General features: G+C 44.9%; 1 protein-coding gene and 1 long non-coding RNA gene across 3 annotated transcripts in view; both read left to right on the forward strand.

The window, feature by feature from the left end:
- Positions 1-3,196: 3,196 nt before the first annotated feature.
- On the forward strand, positions 3,197-7,502 carry LOC121816768 (uncharacterized). Of its 2 annotated transcripts, none has more exons than XR_009596740.1 (3): positions 3,197-3,300; positions 4,586-4,726; positions 6,420-7,502. It is a non-coding gene; the product is annotated as an uncharacterized LOC121816768 (long non-coding RNA). The 2 variants fall into 2 exon arrangements; XR_006056453.2 differs by having other exon boundaries at positions 7,196-7,502.
- Positions 7,503-11,755: 4,253 nt separating this feature from the next.
- DOCK2 (dedicator of cytokinesis 2) overlaps positions 11,756-17,310 on the forward strand; it is a 473,410-nt gene continuing 467,855 nt past the window's right edge. The window contains exon 1 of the mRNA XM_042233648.1: positions 11,756-11,872. Coding sequence (XP_042089582.1) covers positions 11,830-11,872 — 43 coding nt within the window. The 5' untranslated portion in view covers positions 11,756-11,829. The remainder of the gene's footprint in view (positions 11,873-17,310) is intronic.

Genomic DNA, 17,310 nt, shown 5'->3' on the forward strand with positions numbered 1-17,310 from the left:
CCTGGGTGGTCTTTGGAAGGACTGATGCTAAAGCTGAAACTCCAATACTTTGGCCACCTCATGCGAAGAGCTGACTCATTGGAAAAGACCCTGATGCTGGGAGGGATTGGGGGCAGGAGGAGAAGGGGACGACAGAGGATGAGATGGCTGGATGGCATCTCCAACTCAATGGACATGAGTTTGGGTGAACTCCGGGAGTTGGTGATGGACAGGGAGGCCTGGCATGCTACAATTTATGGGGTCGCAAAGAGTTAGACACAACTGAGCGACTGAACTGAACTGAACTGAACAGACCACCACAACCTGTGAGTGCCAGGCCTGCTTGTCTCTTTCTTACTGGCCTGTCCATTTAGAGTAAAATTCAAATTCCTTACATGATCTTCAAGGTACTACATGATCCAATTCCTCCCTAATTTCCAGGCTCATCTCCTACCACACAGTCACTATAGTACCATAACACTGGTTCGTTCTTAATTTCTCAAATGCTTAAAGCTTGTTCTCTCTTCAGAACTTTTATATTTGTGTTCATTTCTCCCTGAAACAATCTTTTTCCAAGTGTCCTTTCTCAAATATAACTTCTCCAGTGAGCCTTTCCCTCACCCTCACCTTTTCTACTCCCCCAAGACGCTCTTTATATTATTTCTGTTTTATTTTCCTTATTAAACCTTATTGTGTACTTGCTGATTTTCTTCCATCCTTCATAGACTATAGAATTCATGAGAGAAAGAATCTGGTCTGTATCACTGACCAAGCATACCTTTCTGCTTATCACATCGCTTTTCACATGAAGAGATCTCAATAAATGTTTGTGGAGTAAACACTCAGCCTCTCGGGCCCAGCATGGTATGCAGATGTGGTCAGGACTTCTTAGGGAGGAGACACGACTGAATTGTCTGAGGCTTGGTGCCACAGTTCAATTCAGTTTCTCAGTCATGTCTGATTCTTTGCAACCCCATGGACTGCAGCACACCAGGCTTCCCTGTTCATCACCAACTCCTGGAGCTTGCTCAAACTCATGTCTATTGAGTCAGTGATGCCATCCAACCATCTCACCCTCTGTCATCCCCCTCTCCTCCCGCCTTCAATCTTTCCCAGCATCAAGGTCTTTTCCAATGAGTCAGTTTTTCACATCGGTGGCCAAAGTATTGGAGTTTCAGCTTCAGCATCAGTCCTTCCGATGAATATTCAGGACTTTAGGATTTGACTGGTTTGATCTCTCTGCAGTCCAAGGGACTCTCAAGTGTCTTCTCTAACCCCACAGTTCAAAAATATCAATTCTTCAGGGCTCAGCCTTCTTTATAGTCCAACTCTCACATCCATACATGACTACTGGAAAAACCATAACACAAGTGCTTATGAAGAATCTGTTGTCTCCTGTTAAGCATATACTTGTTGTGATCTTGATTTGTCCAAGACTGAGATTATTCAAGGGCTCCTTTGGCTCTAGCAATTTGCTTTCTCTAAGAACAACCTGACTGGGTTGGTTTTCTGTCACCCAATACAAAGTCTCCTCATTGACCAGAAAAATGTTAACCACCTCTATTTCCAACACACTTATCAAAGGTCACAACTCAAATGCCTCTAGGAAATAGGCAGGCATCTTAAACAAAGTAAACTGTGTGTGTTTGTTTGTTTTTTAATGGCAGCCTAGGAAGAACTCTTTTGACACAGATCTACATCTAGGACGATTCTTCAGATGTACGTATTGAATACATATAGACCCTCTTTCATGTTTCTTAAAACGTATACCCTCTTGGTCTCCTTCGTATTCTCACTTTTGATGGCACATGAGTTCTAGTATGTTTTTTTGTTTTGTTTTGGATTTTTCTTTTTTGGTCTTTATCTTAATAAAAGTGAAAGTCTCCCAGTCACCTAACTCTTTTTGATCCCATGGACTATATATACAGGCCATAGAATGCTCCAGGCCAGATTACTGGAGTGGTTAGCCTTTCCCTTTTCCAGGGGGTCTTCGCAGTCCAGGAATCGAACCTTGCAGGCAGATTCTTTACCAACTGAGCTATCAGGGAAGGCCTACCTTAAGAAAAGTAGTGGTATAAATCTAATGATAAATGGCAGTTAAGACTTGGCCTCAGTATTTGGGGAAGAGAGGGAGTGCTGGGGGCCGTGGCAAACTAGAGTGTATGCTCTGACTCAAGAACAGCCCCTAAAATCACCTCCAGGGCATTTCTGTCTGTGGAAACACAGACCCTAATTGCCGGATCTTCATATTTATTTTGAGAAAAACCAAAAGTTTAGGTGAAGTTTCTCAGTTGTTCATTGTTGGCAATTAAAAAAAAAATCACTGTGAGAATAAAATGTGCTTGTTAAATCAGTCATCATCCAGATTTGACCTTTGGACTTCTGGGGCTGGACCTCTGTTGAATGTAGACAAGGAATCAGTCAGTGCTAATCAGATACAAACAAGGAACAGGGTTGATATCGCTGTGCACACAGTGTGAATTCTGACAGTTTCGGGACAGAACAGGCAGTTAAAGAATCTGGATAGCAGGTCATGAGAACAGGCTGCTGCGGGTACCCAAGAAGGCTGTCTGTCTGGATGAGAAGTTGGAGGATACCAAGGATGGCTTCCCTTGCCTCTCTGGAGCGGTATAGTCTAGAAAGGAAGAAGGGGTGGTGCTGCTGAACACTGAGAGCACATCCAAATGTAAGAACTGGTGGCACTTTCGGGAGACTTCAGACAGCACCATGCGGCAAGACAGCCTCTCTGTCATACCGTGCATGTGGTAGTGTGTGTGTGTGTGTGTGTGTGTGCGTGTGCGTGCATGTGTGTGTGTGGTACAGGGAAGCAAGGCTGCAAGAACCGGCAGTGCAGGAGGCAGGAAGTGAAGGTGTCATAGAGAGCTAGAGTCTGACCAAAAGGCTTTGTGCAATGCTCTTAGGAGTTAACTAGTATCCTAAAGGGTGTGGAGGATGCACTGAAGGATGTTAACTAGTGCCTTGACATCTCAGTCAGATCATCTTAGACAGATCCCCCTGGCAGCCCCAGGTAATGTTAATTAGCAGTAAGGGTTGAGGGTATTCATATTTAATGGAGGAGAGTGAATTCTTTTAAGCAGACCACCTTTTGATTCTTCCTCATCTCCAGCTCCCATTGCTGTCTTCACTTCTAGAGATTTGACTGTTACCTTAAGGCAGGATTATTTAAACACCTCCTTATTTACAGGTGGTCTTGTTGCTGCTCCCTTTAGTGTAGCTGATTACTTCTGCACACTCATGTCTTCTTCCCTGGAGCCTTTCTGGCCTTGATAAGGACCTAAAGTTTCCTCCTGTTACTAAAATGTAAGTACATGTTTTAGCTCCAAACTATTTGAATTGCTTATAACATACTCATAGAAGCTTTTTGCCATGACTCTATGAGTGAAACAAGAAGAGATAAATGATATAAAATGTTATACTGTGGAGGCTGCAGTTCCCAAAGCGGGGCGCCAGTGGAGGGTGGACCGGGAGACTCTGACACCTGCTGACTTGCCAGTTCCACCTCCAGACATCTCTCTCAAGTCAGTTCAGTTGGTCAGTTATGTCCAACTCTGTGATCCCATGGACTGCAGCACACCAGGCTTCCCTGTCCATCATCACCTCCTGGAGCTTGTTCAAACTGATGCCCATCGAGTAGGTGATGCCATCCAACCATCTCATCCTCTGTCATCCACTTCTCCTCCTCCCTTTGGCTTAGAGTCAGGGAGGCACCCAGGGAAGGGGGCCCATCCTCTTAAACTATAGAGGACAAGCTGGAAGGCACCATCATAGTGACCCCAGTGGTGCCCAGTGAAAACTTTTCAAGGCAGGGATGGGAGGAGGGCACTTCAGGCACTGGAGGCAGTGACTTTTTGCTTGTCAAGTCACTTCAGTCCTGTCGTACTCTTTGTAACCCTATGGACCATAGCCCACCAGGCTCCTGTGTCCGTGGAATTCTCCAGGTAAGAATACTGGAGTGGGTTGCCATGCCCTCCTCCAGGGTCTCTTCCCAACCGAGGGACTGACCCCGTGTCTCCTGTGGCTCCTACATTGCAGGCTGATTCTTTACCACTGGGCCACTGGAGAAGCCCTGAGCAACTCATATTTCAATATTTAATAATCATTACAGCCATACCCAGTGACTCAGTGATAAAGAATCCACCTGAAATGCAGGAGATGCAGAAGATATAGGTTTGATCCCTGGGTCAGGATGGTCTCCTGGAGGACTACATGGCAACCCATTCCAGTATTCTTGCCTGGAGAAGTCCCATGGACAGAGGAACCTGACACGCTAGAGTCCATGGGGTCAAAATGAGTCGACACGACTGAGGAGACTGAGCGCGCACACACGCAGCCATACTAGTGACCTGTAACAAAATCTCAGTCCTGAATCGATGATGAGAAAGCTGGACAACACCGTCTTCTCCTTCTGCTGTGTCTTAGGGAAAGAGGTTTCTGTGATCTTCCTAAACATGGGTCTGAGTCTGGATGGATTTCTTTGGTCTGCACTTGAGGCTTTGCTTGGCACTTTAATATGCAATATCTTGATTTCACAAAGGTAGTAAAATCTCCCAAGTTACCTAAAACCTGATTTGTTTATATTTTCTAGCTTATTTTGTGAGTTTGAGGTGGACACAATCGTTGGGGCTCTAAAGCATCCTAGAAGTAACATGATGGAGAGATTGGAAGGAGGCAAAACCGGAGGCAGAGAACTCACACGCAAGCTTCAAATGAGGACGACCTTGGCAAGGTAGTGGCATAGAGGAAGGGGCATATCCAAGAGATGATCATTTTGAGACAATCATCTGCAGGGAAAGAGAGGGTGAAGTAGAGGGTGATGATACCATTTGTAGTCAGTTATAATGGTTGACAGCTGTAGATAAAGGCTCTCAGCCTCCTGGTCTCTGTTTGAATGAATGAATGTGAAGTTGCTCAGTCATGTCCAACTCTTTGTGACCCCATGCACTGTAGCCTACCAGGCTCCTCTGTCCATGGGATTTTCCAGGCAGTAGTACTGGAGTGGATTGCCATTTCCTTCTCCAAAGGATCTTCCCAACCCAGGGATCGAACCCAGGTCTCCTGCATTGTAGACAGACACTTTACTGTCTGAGCCACCGGGAGATCTATTTACTTCTTAGCAAAGATGGGGATCATAATGGTACCTACCTCAGCTACCCAGGTGGTGCTATTGGTAAAGAACCTGCCTGCCAGTGCAGGAGATGGAAGAGATGCGAGTTTGATCCCTGGGTCGGGAAGATCCCCTGGAGGAGGGCATGGCTACCCACTCTGGTATTCTTGCCTGGAGAATCCCATGGACAGAGGAGCCTGTTGGGCTACAGTCCATGGGGTTACAAAGAGTCAGACACAATTGAAGTAATTTAGAATGCATGCCCTTCATAGGGCTACTTGGAGGGTTAAATGAGATAATGCATGTAAAGTATTAAATCAAGGCTTGGCATTCAGAAAGTGTTCAATAAATGTTAGAGACTTTTTTCTTCAGGAAACTCAGGCTGAGAAAGGTTAAGTAACCTCTCCAAACTAAGCAGCTATGTAAGTGACAGAGTAGGAATTCTAGCATTTCAGTTTTAGCACAGAGTTTACTCATGTCATTTGTTACATAAATTATTAACAGAAACAATCAGAGGGGCGATAGGTCTGTGGTGTGGCTATGGTGATGAGTTTAGCTTCAGAACTGAAGACATTAATGTCCAGTGGCAAAGGGAGGTCCTGGAGGCAGCTGGACACATGAGCCTGACCCTCGGGTTGGGTCTTGCCAGGAAACATCCTTCTTTCCATAATCATCTCTCAGAGTCTGTGCAACACTATAGTCATCAATAGTGCACCACCTAATGTACAGGTATGTAGCAGATGCTATTTAATACAATTGTGTGACCAAGATAATTGTAAATTCTTTAAGTGGTTTTGGTTAGATCTTTATATCTGACCATCAATCTCTCTTGCTAAAAATCTTCCACAGTGCCATAGTTCAGTTCAGTCGCTCAGTCGTGTCCGACTCTTTGCGACCCCATGAATCACAGCACGCCAGGCCTCCCTGTCCATCACCATCTCCCAGAGTTCACTCAGACTCACGTCCATCGAGTCCTTGATGCCAACAGTGCCATAAAATCATAATAAAAACCCTATGTTTCAGATAAATATAAAAGCCATATCCTAGTCAGTATGAAGCTTTAAGATTTCTCTATTGGAAACCATACCATTAAGAAGTTAATTAACCTTCATTCAGAATAACCTTCTAAATTTCATCTCCTTCAGTTCAGTTCAGTTCAGTCGCATCTGACTCTTTGCAACTCCATGAACCACAGCATGCCAGGCCTCCCTGTCCATCACCAACTCCCAGAGTCTACCCAAACCCATGTCCATCAAGTAGGTGATGCCATCCAACCATCTCATCCTCTGTCATCCCCTTCTCCTCCTGCCCTCAGTCTTTCCCAGGATCAGGGTCTTTTCAAATGAGTCAGCTCTTCGCATCAGGTGGCCAAAGTATTGAAGTTTCAGCTTCAACGTCAGTCCTTCCAGTGATCTCCTTCAACTACAAGCAAATTTTCAACTCTTTTAATATGTTGAATAATTTGTTATTTTAACATTATTTTAAAAATCCAGATTGCCATGTCACAAACTAAATGGAGGAGAAATTTTTAATATTCCTTAAATCTCAACCTTATTTACTTTCTGGAATCACCTTTGTTCCCCCATCAAGTACCTTATCACACTGTTGTTGTGAACTTTTCTGCATGTATATCAGAAATCTAAGATGAAAAAACAAGCATCGTTTAGATTCTTCCAAGGGACGGCAGACAAAAAATTTGGTTCATTGACCAAATTTGATTCACCACCTATTTCTGTATGAACTATGAACTAAGAATAGTTTTACATTTTTAAAAGATTGAAAAGAATTCAAAAGGAGAAAAATATTTCATGACATGTGAAAATTCTGTGAAATGCAAATTCTGTTGTCCAAAAATGAATTAAGTTTTATTGGAATACAGCTATGCTTATTAATTTACATACATATATAGAGGCTTTCACACTACAATGGCAGAGTTGTGGGCTTGCAATAAAGATTGTCTATGGATGGTGCTCTCATTGCTTTGCAGTGCTGTTCAGCAACCTGCAGACCTCAGGGATGTGGTTATCATGCCACTGTTTCAAGTGCCAAGCATATCACTTTACAGAAACTCTGTTGTATTTTATTTCCCAGCACAGTAACCATCATGTCAAAACCAACCAAACTGAACCAAAAAAAGAAGAGAACAGTGGGATTCAAATGTCATGCTTTAAAGTCACAGCGGAGTGTGGATTATTTTGTTAAAGAATTGGACAGGAAAGCATTGTCTTTGCTGTATAGTGACACTACAACTGTACTAAAAGAATATGGCATAACAGAGTAAGCCCTCATCACAACATTCCCAGCGGCAAAAAAGGAGTAGCCAGAAAAATTAGAAAATTTAAACCAGAATATCTCATAATAGCACAATTTCTCCATTAAAAGTGAAGAATGGAAATCAGACTGTGTCCTGGTGACTCATTTATTAACCACAAAAGGAAAGACATTTATTGATGGTGAGTTGATTAAATTAGTTTTGGTTGTGGTAACAGATGAAATGTGTCTAGAGAAAATAAAATAGTTTAAGGCTATTGGCCTTTTGGTGACAGCTGTTTGAAGAGTTGATAACTTTGGGAGCAACGTTAATAATCAATTCCAAACCATGGCAAATGGTCTCTAACAGTTTTCCTTGGCTCTTGATAAGTTGACCAATGTTGCACAGTTGTTTATTTGTCAAGTCCTCATGGTGAGGTTGGAATGAATGAAGAGAAAGCTTCTATGAATAATCTGTGTGGAAAAATTATGGTCAAAAATATTTTCAAGAAAAATGAGGAAACACTAAATGCCGCCTGAAATAGAATCTGCTAAGATGTGTTTACAGCTGTTAATGAATAGGAAAAGGCTTTTTGGACAAATTTACGAAGCTTATGAAAACATGAAGTGCTTAAAACCTTTACTAATTGATTATAATATTCATCAGAAGGTACTTTGTGGAAAATATTTGAATCTGTTGTGCATTATTGAAAAAGTTGTGACAAACGTGATCATTCTCTCTTCTGGAGTTTTTTTTTTTTTTTTTTGTCTGTTTTGTGAACTTTTGTCAAAAATAGAAGATAAACATTCTTACTTGTCCTATCACCTACATAGCAGTTTGATGTCTTAACAGTAATAAGTCATCTGTGAGTTTTTGAGCTCAGGATGGCGGTTGAAATTTTTCTTAAGAGCAGCCCTCAACCACTATTACTGAACATTGGATGACTTGGAAAATTAGCTTTTGCTGCAGACTTCATAATGGTTCTCAATGGAGTCAACCAAAATGACAGAGCAAAACAATGGTTATATGCAGAACCTTGTGATAACATCATTTTGATGACAATTAATATTTAAACCACAAGAACGTGAAGCGGTATATAAAACTTGCTGTGATGTCAAAAATTAAAACAGAAAGTGACATCACCATTCCTTCAAAAGTTTTAATGAACATATTTTCCAGCCTCAAACTACAGTTCTAGCAATGTTTTCAGACCTTAATACAAGTGTAAAAGTGATTTTTAAATTTCAAGTTCATTTAACTGTGCAATTGAAGGGTTTCCATTCAGCAATCCATATTTAGCAATATAATAAATGGTGTGCTAAAAGGCAGACATCAAGAGAATATTTAATAGAATTTTATAAATGCCTTCTGAGCAGTGGAAATGCTTAATAAAAGATTATGTACAGGGATTGATATCAGTGTTTGGCAGTACTTTCCTTTGAGAGTTTTAGCCAACTTCGAGAGTCAGCCAGCTATAAAATTTAAAGAGCATACAATTCATACAAGACCATCCTCACTTCTGACACCAATTGCAAGTTTGGAAGAGTTCCCAAAACTACCTTCAGGGTCAATAATTCACTAACAGGACTTGCAGAACTCCCTGAAATTGTTAATGCTCAGTTACCGTTTGTTGTTGGTAAAGGATGGAGAGTTAATTCAGCCAAGGGGAGATGTACATAGAGCAGAGTCCAGGGAAGTATCAGACATTTTTGTTGCCCTTCCACATGGAGTCAGGATGCTTTACTTTCACTGCATCAACGTGTGACAGTGTGTAGAATATTGCCAATGAGCAAAGCTCATCCAAACCTTGGTGTCCAAAGATTTTCTTGGGGCTCTACCATGTAGGTAAGACTTTTCCCCATGATTGCCCCTGTGGTTGATCTCAGTCTGCAGGGCAACTGACACCATGTGGCCCAAAGCCCCACTTACATATCACATTGTTGGTTTTCCTGAAATGGTCAACCTAGACCCTAAGTCGTATTTTTAAATTGCCCCATGTAACCCCAGTTCCCCTGGCAAACCATGACATTCTGAGATTACTTCCCAGTAGCTGAGGACAAATATCAGAGCACATTTGGGGCAAAATTAATTCTTTACTACATACCACCTGTGGGAAGCATTTTCAATGGTGAACTGTAAAATATCATTAGAGATCACCATTCGCAGATGAAGAGTTGCAGTCAATTTTGATCAGAGAGAATACTAACTTTGAACTCTAATGGAGTGAAATGTGATCTAACCTGCAAATTTATTTTTCTCATTACTAGACCTGTGTCACGGAAGAATGGACTCAATTACTAATGTCAGATTTTGCATTTTTAAATTATGGAAGCTGTTTTCTCTCTTGTTGGGGATGTACCTACATAATATCCTTGATTTTTCATCTTGGCCTGAAATGACTGCAATATTTACTATCTGATCTTTTGCAGCAAAAGTTTGCCAATTTCTGATGTTGAGTCCAATTTGTAATACTACCCTGATGGCTAGTTTTATGAATCAACTTGATGAAACTATAGACTCTAATCATTCAAGCAAACATCAATCCAGGTGTTGTTGTGGAAGTATTTTGTGGATGTAATTAACATCTACAACCAGTTGATTTTAAGTGAAGGAAATTATCCTCAACAATCTGAGTAGGCGGGAATGGATCAGTTCAAAGTCCTTGACTACGCTTTCTTTGAATGAAGAAGAAATTCTCCCTGGATAGCAGCTATAGCTCCTACCTGAGAGTTTTCAGCTGGCACTTCTTGGAGGTAGGTCCTCTGAATTTCAGGCTTACCTAGCCAGCTCCACAGTCACACAAGCCAATTCCTTGCAATCAATCATTCAATCCACACACATATACATCCTGCTGATTCTATTTCCCTGGTGGAATCCTGACTGACTCACTGCTCTCTATAAAAAATACTACCCAATTTGTACTGCTAGAAAACTGAAAAGGAAATAACTTTAGATAAAATGAAATTAATACTTTGCCGTAGCTGTCTGTCAGCTGTGATATGGCCTCATCTGTCTTATTGACTCTCTAGTGCAAGGCAGAAAGGGGTAGTGAGAGTTACGAATAAAGAAAGGAAATTCAGGAAGACTTTAACTTAGTCTTATCACTGCGGATCAAAGGGAGATTTTTGCTTCTTGATAGAATCTATTCCCAGAGTATTTCTGAGAAATGTCTCCATTAGTCTAAGTCTAGAACTCACTTCCCAGGGCCCACTGTTGCTGGCTGTTAGAACACCCTGGACCTCCTGGCATTGTTGATAAGTTCTGTGCTTGTATATTTTCAGAGGAGAGTTTCCTGAGCTTTTATCATATTTCCTAATGGGTCGTGGCACCAAAAGGATAAAGGAAGTGACACATAGATTCAAGGGATTAGATCTGATAGACAGAGTGCCTGAAGAACTATGAGTGGAGGTTCATGACCTTGTACAGGAGGCAGGGATCAAGACCATCCCCAAGGAAAAGAAATGCAAAAAGGCAAAATGGTTGTCTGAGGAAGCCTTACAAATAACTATGAAAAGAAGAGAAGTGAAAGGCAAAGGAGAAGAGGGAAGATATGCCCATTTGAATGCAGAGTTCCAAAGAATAGCAAGGAGAGATGAGAAAGCCTTCCTCAGTGATCAATGCAAAGAAATAAAGGAAAACAAAAGAATGGGGAAGGCTAGAGATCTCTTCAAGAAAATTAGTGATACCAAAGGAACATTTCATGCAAAGATGGGCTCAATAAAGGACAGAAATGGTATGGACCTAACAGAAGATATTAAGAAGAGGTGGCAAGAATACACAGAAGAACTATACAAAAAAGATCTTCACGACCCAGAAAATGACAATAGTGTGATCACTCACCTAGAGCCAGACATGCTGGAATGCGAAGTCAAGTGGGCCTTAAGAAGCATCACTACAAGCAAAGCTAGTGGAGGTGATGGAATTCCAGTTGAGCTATTTCAAATCCTAAAAGATGATGCTGTTAAAGTGCTGCATTCAATATGCCAGCAAATTTGGAAAACTCAGCAGTGGCCACAGGACTGGGAAAGGTCTGTTTTCATTCCAATCCCAAAGAAAGGCAATGCTGAAGAATGCTCAGACTACCACACAATTGCACTCAGGTTCTTTACCACTAGGAAGGTGGGAGGAAGCTGGGTTTAATCACTAGGCTGTTACCGGGGAACTTCCTGCACTTGTAGTGATGGCCTGAGTGACCCCAGGGACCTGCTTGGCTACTGCCAGATTGCCTGGGGAGGAGGCAAGTGGGGGTTGGCCCCTAAGCTTTGTGGAGGACTTCTGGACTTCTAGCCACTAAGCTTCTACTGTGCCCCTGCCCAAAGAGAGGGGGGAGGAGGAGCTGGCGCCCTAAGGAGGGGAGGGCGGGCCGAGAGGGAGTTTGAAAAGAGGAAGGAAGTGGGGCCCAGCAGCGCACCCAGCCACCCCTGGTTGCTTCCCCAGAGGACGACTGGAGGTGCCTGCAGGTCCTGGCTGAGCCATGGCCCCCTGGCGCAAAACTGACAAGGAGCGACATGGAGTGGGTAAGATTGGGCCTCGGGCTCTCGACAGGAGAAGGGCAGGTGGCCAGAGAGCCGCCCAGGAAGGTGCAGGGGAGCCAGCGGTGTGGACGTAGGCTCTGAGCGCCCGCTCAAGCTCGGAGGGCTCCCTCTGCTGCTGTGGGGCCAGCGGGATAGGACAAGGGAGGCAGGGGGAGAGGAAGGTGGGCACCTCACCCAGCAGGCCACACCCAGCCCACTCCCTCTCCTGCCTGCCCACCGCCACAGGGCTGCCTTCTTTCTCCAAGTGCCTGTGCATTTCTGGATGGGCTCCAGCAGAGCTCAGAGCTGCCTGCCTCTGTGTCAGGCTCCTAGCACGGCAGGGATTCCCTCACCCTTTCTGGAGACTTGGCCTCTTAGAGGGAGCATCGGGCATCATTCTCTCTCTTGGTTGGGCCTTGCCTGACCCCACATCCCTACCGCCACCCTTGCCCTAAGCGACACCCATCCGCCTGCTTCCCCTGCCTGTTCCTCCTGGGTCAGATGACCCCCTTGTTTGGCAGAGCATCCTTGGGGTGTAGGGCTGGAGGGCAAGACCCTCCACTCAGCCCCAGCGACTCTCTGGGGGAGAAAGTCTCGCACAAGATTATACGGGGACATCCGAGAAGCCGCCTCATCAGCTTCAGCCATCTAAGCTCCCAGAGGCCTCTGCCTCAAGCTCAGGGGCGGAAGTGGTGACTGGGGGAAGGGAAGCTTCAGGTACTAGGACTCTTTCTACTAAATGGCACCCGTGGTGCAATCCCCATAGATTCAATGTGGTTTTCAGATAAGTGTGAATATAAAAGCCTCTCTGTGGCTTGCTACACAGGCAGACACCAGATACCGCCCTCAGAGATGAGAATTGAACAGGTCAGATGTTGGAGGACCCAAGGCTGAGAGTGATTAGATGCTGGGGATCCCAGGGCCGCTGCTGGAGAAGCACTGTCCTGGAGGGCTCACCAGTTAGTCATTCATTTACTAGGCTCCAGGTGCCTGTGGAGTATTTAAAGGTGAATGGTCCCCAGCCAAAGAACAAATACTAATCCATGCCCTGAAGGGGGCTCAATTTCTCCACCTACACTGAACTAGACTCACTAACTTTTCAACTTTATAACTCTGGCCCTTCTTGCTCCGGTTATCAGGCTGAATCCCTTCTCAGGGGAAGATGGGAACTGATAAATGGAGCAGACCCTTATAGGTGGAGGGACCAATGCACTCTAGGAGATGAAAGCTGGACATGAAGGGAATATCCAAGAAAACAAGAGCATATCCAGAGAAAAAACATGGTAGCTCCTTTCGCCTTGAGGGGAGGGTGCATTGAAGGGAGGGGTGCTCAAAGTTAAGTTGCAGCCGTATTTTGGAAGGCTCTGAATGCTGTGCTAAGAAGTTGAGACTGTTTCCATTTAGGCAGTGGGGAGCCATAGAGGGCTTCTGTTCAGAGGAGGGACATGAGATATGTGCTGAAGCCAGTATGGAGGGAGACTGGTGGACAGAAGAGCGAAGGTGCCTGGGTGGTATACAAGGGACGGGTACTGGCGGTCCAGGGGAACCAGGGCAGTTAACTGGGGAGCCTGAGGGTGGTGGAAGAGTCCCACCCTCTGGCTGAAGGGCTGCAGTGCGCTCCTGCAGGGTGGGCACTGTGCTGCAGAGTGAAGAGAAAGGACTCTGCTTCCTGCTCTTGGATTCCAGCTTCCAGTGCTTCCCAGCCTTCTGAGCTAGACAACTTATGTACTCTCTCCAGGCTTCAGTTTCCTTGTCTGTGTAATGGGAGCGATAACAGCACCTGCTGCCCAGGGTTGTCGAAGGACTGGATGAGTTAACCCACATAAAGTGCTTAGAACGCCAGTTGCACAGATCCTCGTTAAATGAGCAGTGCTTGCTTTTAGACTTTAGTCTCTGCATGGGAGCCCAGTTCAGGACATGACATCACAGGCTGGGAGGGGCCTGCAGGATGGAGTAGGGTCTCACCCTCCCTAGCAGAGGAAACCCCACCTGTGTGCTCAGAGACTAGAAACTCTGTTAGGCTCTAGGCCCAGAGGCTTCTTCTGATGGAATATCTGACGTTGTTCACACCTACCTATGACAATTCTATTTGGGGTGGGGGTCAGAGGACATATGACCTTTAAGAGGGCCAGTGAGCACTTGGTAGGCATCTGTATATCAGAGGATCTTTTTATCTCTGCCGTTGGGTGGCAGAGGCAAGAAAGGTACTCTCCAGCCCTCCTCTGCAGACTCCAGGTAGATGGAATGAAAAAGCAAGGCTTTATGGCTTTGGGTTATGAGGAGACGGGACTGGAGTCACCCAGCAGAAAGAACAGTGGCCTGAGAGTAAGGGGTCTGGGTTCTAGTTCTGACAGCATCATTTTTGCAGACAGGCCTGTGCTTTAGTTTCCTCACTGTAAGTCTAGATATTAACACATTTCTATTTCAAGGCATTCCTTTATGAAGAGCATCTGAGATAATGAGTATGGGGCTTGGAGGAAGATGAAGAGCTAGAGCCACGTAAGGATTAGGGAGTCGTCAGAACATCTCTGGGATCCCAGCCAGTCCAACACAGGAGCTCCTGAGCTTTGCTTTCCCATTCGGTTTCCCTTTCCTCTGGCCTGGCTGACGAAGGCTGCTGATATCTGTTTGTGTGGGGAGCTGATTTTTCTGGGGGCAGCTTCATACCAGAACCTCTTGGCTTCTTTCTCAGTGCACTGTGTGGTGGGCACCCAGAGTGAGCCTCATGTAGATCCCTGGCCCGGTTCTTTGTACTTCCTTAATGGAGCTTTAAAGGGTGATCCATTAGAGTTCCAGAGAGGACACTTGGGTAGACTTGCCACAGACAAAATAGCGTAACTATAACATAAAAACAGACATAGCCTCTGCCCTTGAGGAGTTTTGTGTAAGATTAGACGCTTGCACTGTGAGTTCAAATCTGGCCCTGTTTACTCATCTATAGTAGGCATAATATGGATCTCTTAAGACTAGAGGTAGTACCTGAAAATCACTTAGTAATGAGACTGGTCAATGAAAGTTAGCAGCTGAGATCAAGGGGCTAATAGTTGCTGAGCCACGAGAGACAGAGGGTAATGCACCCTTATGCCAGGTTCAGGACAGTCATGCCCTATAAGAGTAAGTATAGTAGAAGACCCATTCTCATGCAATATCTTTGTCTGGCTTCCGAACACCTGTGTGAGACAGTGTATTATTTTTCTTATTTTATAGACAAAGACTTCCAGAGTTCACGTAACTTGGAAGTACTGGGCTGGGCATTAGATTCAGTTGTCTTCAGACACAAGGCCCTCTGTACAACACTAGGAGGGAGACTGGAAGGAGAAATGTAGGAGGTTGGAAGGTGTTGGCGTTTGGGTCAAACAATAAATAGTCCTCTTTGATTTTAGTGAATGATTATAGTGAAAAAACAAAAACTTGGAGAGGTAGATTGCAGCCTGATTGTGAAGGACTTTGAGTACCAAGCTCATAAGTTTGGACTTCATTGTGTGAGCAGTGGAGATTTTGAGCAGGTGTGCCACCTGTAAGAAGATAATTTAACCACTTGGAGGGGGCCAGGGGTTGGACACAGGATGGAACAGCAGTGGGTGACGATTTTCCTGTCTACCGACTGTCTGGTTGGTTAATCCTGCAGGAGTTCCACATATAATTAACATTTCCTTTTGGCCTTTACTGTCTTAATCCTCTCTGCTTGAGACTTTTGTCATTGATGACAGCTTTATCCTTGGAAGAGAGGACAGAGGACAGAAAAGGAGGAGGTGAAAATGAGTAACAAACTCCTATGGATGACAGAAACTCTCCAGATTAAAAAGTCATTTCTCTCTCATATAGAAAGCCCAGAAATAGTCCCTGAAGAAGTGGTAGAGTAGCTCATTCTGTTTCCTGCCCTGCTTCCTTGGCACAAGGCTTCTGCCTTTTGAACCAAACTGGCTTCTTAAGCTCAGGTCCAGCTTCCAGGCAGTAAGAAGGACCGAAGGGAGCATGAAGGGCATGACCTCTTTCATTAAGGCCACGTGCTTGAAGGCCCACTTGACACTTCCTCTTGTATCCTGTTGGCTAGAGCCTAATCACATGACTGAACCTAGCCACAAGGGAACCTGGAAATGCAGTCTTCAGTGTAAGCAGTCATGCACCCAGCTGAAAGTCCAGTGTGCCCAAGCAAGGAGGGGAAGAAGAGTATTAGGGGTGACAGGCTAGTTTCCTCAGGCAGCCATAACAAAAAGGTACTGACTGGGCGGCTTAAACAACAGGAATTATTTTCTCACAGTTCTGGAGACTGGAACTCCAAGCCCAAGGTGCTAGGAGGTTGGGTTCTCCTGAGGCCTCCTAGGCCGGCAGCCAGCTGCTTCCTCATTGCTTTGTCCTCACACGGCCATCTCTCTGTGCATGCTCACCACGTGCGTGAGCCATCTTCTTCAAAGGATGCCAGTCATGTTGGATTAGGGCCCCATGCTAACAGCTCCACTAATCACATCTGTACAGACCTGATCCAAATATGGGACTTCAACATATGGATTTGGAGCACTGGTGAGGGCAACAGGTGGCTCCTTAACAGTTGACCTGCAGTCTGCAGTGTGATGTTCAGGGATGGTAAAAGAAGGCTTCAGGGCAGGGGCTCTCGGAAGGTGAGTACAGAAAAAGGTTTGTTTACCCTGAAGCTGAGCCTGCTGGGTGGATCTGTGTGGGTACTTCAGTTATGCTCAGAAGCCTCCTCTGCACAAGTCATCTCTAGTTATGGTTACGTACCTATCTACGTGTGGTGTTGGGCAGTACTGCTTGGCTCCTTCAGAGAGCCGTGAGGGACAGTCTGTTCCAGGTCTCTCCCCAGCTTCAGGTGGTTTGCTGACAGTGTTTGGTGTCCCACGCCTTTTACCTCAGGCTCTGCGTCTGTCTTTATATGGCATTCTTCCTGTGTGTGCATGTCTCCTGCCAAAGTTTCCCTTTTAATCAGAACACCAGTTAGGTTAGGGTGAGTGTTAGTCACTCAGTCGTGTCCGACTCTTTGCAACTCCGTGGACTCCAGCCCGCCAGGCTCCTCTGTCCATGGAATTCTCCAGGCAAGAATATTGGAGTGGATTGCCATTCCCTTCTCCAGGAGATCTTCTCAACCCAGGGATTGAACCCAGGTCTCCCCCACTGCAGGCAGATTCTTTACTATCTGAGCCACCAGAGAAGTCCCGTTAGGGTGAGAGCCCACCCTAATGACCTGTTTTAACTGTATTACCTCTGAAAAGAGTATCTCTGAGTAAGGTTTCATCCTGAGGTGCTGGGGATTGGGAGTCTAATATATCATTTGTTTGGTGGGGAGTGGTGTAACTCAAACCATGACAGGCTCTTCCAGAGCTGAGATGGGATCTCTTTTGCATCTTGATTGGGAAATACAGATGAGTTTGAGAGCTCCCTCTGGGCTAGGATGCAGGTGATGCTGTTCCCTGGACAGGGGTGGT

The sequence above is a fragment of the Ovis aries genome, chromosome 16, assembly GCF_016772045.2.
Source record: "Ovis aries strain OAR_USU_Benz2616 breed Rambouillet chromosome 16, ARS-UI_Ramb_v3.0, whole genome shotgun sequence".
Taxonomy (NCBI): Eukaryota; Metazoa; Chordata; class Mammalia; order Artiodactyla; family Bovidae; genus Ovis; species Ovis aries.